The sequence below is a fragment of the Stegastes partitus genome, unplaced genomic scaffold (genome assembly GCF_000690725.1).
Source record: "Stegastes partitus isolate 25-593 unplaced genomic scaffold, Stegastes_partitus-1.0.2 Scaffold993, whole genome shotgun sequence".
NCBI classification, from domain to species: domain Eukaryota; kingdom Metazoa; phylum Chordata; class Actinopteri; family Pomacentridae; genus Stegastes; species Stegastes partitus.
Genome location: NW_007578724.1, coordinates 57,330 through 63,329, shown reverse-complemented (window position 1 = coordinate 63,329; position 6,000 = coordinate 57,330). Strand labels below are relative to the sequence as shown.

Genomic DNA, 6,000 nt, shown 5'->3' with positions numbered 1-6,000 from the left:
TTTGTTTATTTATCTCTGTTTTTCATCCACAAGGCCACATTTGCAACTTCTTTCCCTCCATCATCTGGAAAATGCTCTCCTTCACTGTTTATTTTTTTTTTATCCTCCTCTTCCTCCTTCCTCTAGGGGATTATAACGGCCCCGACTGGCCCGATTGGTGACTTCGCAACATGGCCGATGCTTTTTTTTCTTCTTTACTTTATTGATGCTTATAATGCACATAAATCCTCCAGATCTCTCACCCCCTCCTCCCCTCCTCCCCCTCCCTTACATCCCCTCCTCTCTTTGAATGTTTGCCTTTTGTTGTGCTTGAATGACGCGTTGTTTGTTTGTGTTTTTTTTTTCTCTTCTTCTTCTTCTCTCATTCTCTCATTCAGCAAAATGTTCATCGGGGGTCTGAGTTGGCAGACAACACAAGGTGAGCTGTCCCGTACGCTACTTTAATAAGTCTTGGATGGATTTACTCCCCTTTTGCATGCATGTGTGTCCTCATAAATATCCCTCCGTGTTACCTGAAGTTAAAAGAAAAAAATCAAAGCCTCCTATTCATTCAAGGATCAGCTCTTAGGATTTAGACTTGGGGAGGGGGGAGATTAACGCTGGAAATCGTGCACATGCTGCCTTTTTCTCCCCCCTCAGCGTTACACTGTTAATAACCGAGGGAAAAAAAATAATAATAAAAGTGATCGATTGCAGAAGTTGTTGGGCTCCTATCTGTGTTTATTGTTGCGCGCCTCTCGATCCATTCATTTATTTCGAGAGCGCAGACGGACGCGTGAATACAGTTTATTCTGATGCTGTTATTATCCCAAAAGCAGCCACCGAGTGTAGCTTTGTTTTGCCGTTCTGTAGGGCCTTAATGGGGGGGCTATTATGCTGAATTGGCCAGATAGCACAGCCGGTAGTACGATCTCTGGAGGACCGGAGGGACACAAACACAACGTGGTCCAACCCGCCCCCATTGTCTCTCTCCGGCCATCCTCGCCTCCTCGCCGGGGCCTGTAGGACACCTCTCACATCCCCGCTTGTATTTATTTTAAAGCGTATTTCTCCCCCTCTCTCTTTATTTTCCTCCTTCGCAGAGGGCTTGAAGGAGTACTTCTGTAAATTTGGCGAGGTGAAGGAGTGCATGGTGATGCGGGATCCCGTTACCAAGCGGTCGAGGTAAGAAGGAGGCGTGTGCGCTCCGCCGTCCTATCACCGGATAGCAGCCACCTCATGCTCTTCCGCGAGTGAGTTTGCATTCTGATTTTTTTTTAAAAATCATATTTTACCTTTTCTTTTTCATTTATTTTTTTTGTACAGGGGTTTCGGATTTGTAACATACGCGGAACAAGCCGGCGTGGAGAAGGTTTTGGCGCAAAACAGACACGAGTTGGATTCAAAAACGGTGAGTTTCTGGTGTTTTTGTTGTTGTTGGGGGAGCTGCTGGATGGTACCAGTAACTTTTCCTATTCGGATTCTGTGTTGCATGCTTTTTTTTTTCTTTTCTCCCCCTTCGGTGCATTTTGCCTCCCACCGTATGGCTTGTAAAGTTGAGGAGTGCATTTAGGAGCTGCCCCCTCCTCCTCCTCCTCTCTGCTCATTTCCCCCTCCAAATCCCGGTTCAGGGCGCCAACATGAAAGCGTTCTTTCTTGGTCTTCATTGCCATGGTTACCTGGGGACCTGAATGGGGTAGCAGCCCCTGTGCAAAACCCTCACAGGTTTATATGCACAGCAGAGAGAAGTTTCTTCTTTTTTTTCCCCTCATAGAAAATAACAGCACCCATTTTTTGTTTGTTGTTTAAGTGGCAGCTCTCAGAGTTTGAGGAAACTGTTCAAACTGATGGCAAGGAGAGGGGAAGTCTGTGAGGTCAAGATGAAATGAAATGTTACTGTAAACTCTTGAGGTTTGTAAAGTTTAAAAAGCTGCTCTGATTGAGGAGTTCTGTGTAATTTCCCCTCCCACACCACTGACACATGAAAACTCAAATGTGGGTAAATAGGACAAATCACAGAAGTCAGGCTGTGTGCTCGAGTGTAGTTCATTCTGCAGTGACGTTAAAATGTGCACGAGTCCTCGGTGGTTTGTTTGGTGAGAGTCAGAGCTGCTGACTTGGATTTGAATATCTATGAAGGTGTGAATGTTGCTGTCTTGGTCATGTAGATTGGTTGCAGGCATGGGGACTGGGTGTGTCTTCGTCAGATTGTGGTCCTTCCTAACCACATGCACACACACACACACAAACACACACACACAATAGGATCATTTGAGAGTGAAAATCGGTGGCACAGAAAGGCAGCAGAAGCCCAGGGGTGGAGAAAGGTAGAGCTGGTTAGTTGTTGGAGCAAGCCTGTTGCCGGGGGTGACGCCAGCCTCAGGAGACGGTGCTGTAACTCCACAGCCCAATGGGATTTATGTCTCCATAACAACTTCTCAGCTATTTTGCATTAACTTAAGACACTGGGCTCGCCTGGGTAGCAGAGCTCTGACACACACACACACACACACAGATAATGTCAGGTCGTGACATTTGTGCTTTACGTGTGTGCAAGATTGTTATATTAGCTGTTTAAATGTGATGATTACACAAGTAGAAAGTTGAACATTTTGCAAATATTGGAGTGTTTGTTAATGTCAATTTTTTTCGGGTTGCTTGGAAGTGGGTTCTAAGCAACTCCAAAGTGTTACCGAGTGAGTCATGTTACCTCTTAAAACTAGGTACAGTCTTTAAGAGCCAGACCCTGTGTATGTATGTGTGTGTGTGTGATGTGAACACTGGTTTGGACGCTTTTGGAAGCTCAGCTTGGCAGGCCACTGGTGGGGTGAGGCGTTGCCCTATTATAAACCAAAATACAGCATAAAGCTAAACAATAATAATGTTAATGACTCAAATGCAGCTTTGGTTGTTGTGGCAGCAGTCTGCGGGGGTGAGCCCGCCATGGTACCATTTATCCAACCAGGCGTTTTAAACGGGGGGTATGGTTGCCATTTTGTCGTTCCATTTCGGAAATAAGAACCCAGATTTTTCTTTTTAAAAATATTTTTGCATTTGTTTGCTTGCAAATGTCATATCTGCCAAGGCTGCACTGTCACAACTTCAGTATTTCTTCTTGCTTGTGGCCTAATTCTTGAAATACTACATAAACTGTAATTAATGGATAAATGCAGTGTAGCCAGAAAGCCTCTGTTTTCCTAAATACTTCTAAATAAATCTATTTTCATTGTTTGTTCTTATCTGTATTTGACATGCACCATGTTCCTGCCTCACACCTGGACGCTCTCTTTCATAGTATTGTTTAATCAGCATGAGAGACATTCTTCCGTGGAATGAGGAAGAATATTTGATCCTTTCTGCCTTTAGTTTGCGAGAAAAGACAAGCCATGAAGGAGGAAAGAGAGACACGAGGAAAGGTGTATAGAACAGAGCAACAGGAGCCCTGGAAGAAGTAAACTACATTAACTGGTGCAAGGTCCATACTGCCGGTTACACGTGGTATTAAACATTTACAGTCCTGTTACATCCGCTATTGTTTTATCTGCCCCCTGGAGAAGACGAGTCACAGGCCGAACATCAGCTGAACGTTATAATTGTTGTCAGTACCTGTGTTGCTAAAAATCTAAGTACAACAAATGTGAGGTTATCTTTTGTTTTCAGAGAGAGGTCTGTTGAGGTTGTTGTTTTGGTTGGAGGTTAGATTTCCTGTCGGGCCAGAGTATGGCCTCAGGGCAGTGGTGTGCTGCTGTATTTCTCTGGACGGAGAAGAAGGGCACAACTGGTATTTGTTTTCTCCGAGAAATGCTTTACTGGAACCAGTTACGGGAAGAAGAAAAGACGAGACGGGATATTCTCTGAAAACGGCTGCTTCTCCCTTCCCTTCGGCTTAGGCACGGGGTGATTGTAGATTTTGATGTTATTATTTTGTAGTGATGGATTGTTGTGCACGTTATTATTATTTCTTTAGCCATATTCATTGTGTGGTTGACTGTTCTTATGCATTATGTATTCGATGATGATGTATCAATAATGTGTGCTAATAAAGCATTGTTGTTTCTTTAAAGGGTATTGACCTAAAGTAACCTCTGACGTGTAACACTAACACAACCTAAAAGGAAAACATTTTTTTAAAATAGAAAATAGCTTAAAAATAAATAAAGAAGAAAATAAGGAAGATAGAGACGATTCTTTATTTAACTTTGACGTTTTGCAGCAAGTAAACCAGAATGCCCTTCTCAAAAGTGTGCTAGAGTAGGTGGTAATTGCTGCTTTTGGCACAACTGTCAATGAAGGTCCAGGAGTAGTCGTCAGCAAGGTGCTAATATAGCAGCTCTAGTGCAACAGCATATGTTAGCAGTGGCCTCTGTGGATCATTGGCACCACAGTCTGCAGTGGCTACTGGTCCAACACCTGGCTCCTGGAGAGTTTAGATGCTAGCAGTGGCTCCTGACTGGAAGATTAGCTGTTAATGCTGACGTGGACAAAACTGGAGAGAAGGGGGGTGGAGAAGGTGGAGAGAGAGAGGGAGAGAGAAAGAGAGAGAAAGAGAGAGAGAGAGAGAGAGAGAGGGAGGCCCGGCTCCTGTGCTGTAATTAGTATGGATCTGAAAAGCAGCTAATCGGATTGAAGGAAACAAACTGGATTGGGCTTCCGAGGTCCATGCATGGCCTCAGATCCAGGGATAAAGCTCGGACCTGCGCGGAAGGTGGACGCGCTCGCCGTGCTGCATGTGCGCAACCCCTGCCACGCAGAGCACCCACCCCTGGTCGGGCTTACAGGGGTAGAGATGGGCTTGGGTCGGAGGTCCTCATTAGGGAGCTTCGTTAACTAATTACTGTGCCATTGTTGAGCTGTGCAGATTGACCCTGCTGGCCTGAGCCCAAACCAAGTCTCTCTCTATGTGTGTGTGCATGTATTGACATGCCAACTCCTTTTGTCTCCTCTTGTGTTTATAGCTTTTTGTTTAGCTTATATTGATTATACCGCCATAATGGGGTTGCCTGTGGCGTCTTTTTATCAGTGTGGGCGTTTGCCATTTTGCTGCAAGAATGTCTTGGCAGGTTGGCCAATGTGTCAGAGCTTGAATGTGTCTACTTATGAAGGGGAGCTTTAATTTATATGTGTAAGTGTGTCTGTATTTTTAAATTAGATATATATGTCACTTTGCACTACATGTGTGTTGGTGGTTACATGTGTGCTACATTATGTGGGTGCTTGTGAGAGTGTGTATATGTATGTGTGCCTGTGGGGGTAGCACGGGAGCCCCAGTTCCTCTACGGGCCCATCTGTTTTGTAGTCTTTGTCCTGTTAATTAATGAAATCAGAGGGGCTGCCTGCTGGGACGGCCCCGCTGCACCGCTACGCTGGACAGGCCCACTTTCTCATGGGCTGCCTCTGTTTTCCAAATGAATGCCTTTTCTTTCTCCCTGTGCTTTTTCTCTTTCACCTCCCCTCCCTCCCTCTCTCTCTCCCTCTCTCTCTTTACTCTCTACCTACCTATCTATCCATCTATTGATTTGACATTCCTCATTTATTTATTTATTTTTTTCCCATTTTTTTTGTTTTTTTTTGTTTTCCAGTTTGTAACACTGGTGGATGCGCTGCGCCACGTGAGGTGACTATTAGTCGTAGATTAGCGTAGTCTTAAAAGCTAAACCACTAAAAATCATATCGTAGGCTCTGCTGTCACTATGCTACTTAGATGGAAGCGGAGGTTGGATGTCATGAAGCAGGATGTTAGTCAGACCATTTCACAAACACTCAGTTGTAACTCTTCACAGGCGGTCGGCGAGGAGCAACTTTTTTTTTTCTTTCTTCTTCCTCGAAAGGTTTAAAAAAAACACACAAAAAAAAACATTTTTCATGAGCAGTTACATTTTCACTGGTCTGATTGGGCCCGTTACATGGCCGAGCCTCTTCTCAAATGTCAAGCCTCTGAAGAGCTATTTCTGAGTGTCCAAACTGTGACCTGGCTAAGTCATTTTACTTTTTGCTTTGTGGCCTATCTGTCTTCCTTGAGGC

General features: G+C 44.5%; 1 protein-coding gene across 2 annotated transcripts in view; it reads left to right on the top strand.

The window, feature by feature from the left end:
* Window positions 1-381: 381 nt before the first annotated feature.
* LOC103366902 (RNA-binding protein Musashi homolog 1) overlaps window positions 382-6,000 on the top strand; it is a 31,759-nt gene continuing 26,140 nt past the window's right edge. For both annotated transcript variants that reach the window (XR_520691.1, XM_008294766.1), the window contains exons 1-3: window positions 382-418; window positions 1,083-1,164; window positions 1,306-1,390. Coding sequence is in view for 1 of the 2 variants with exons in the window: in XM_008294766.1 (XP_008292988.1) it covers window positions 382-418; window positions 1,083-1,164; window positions 1,306-1,390 (204 nt within the window). In the remaining variant the exon portion in view is untranslated. The remainder of the gene's footprint in view (window positions 419-1,082; window positions 1,165-1,305; window positions 1,391-6,000) is intronic.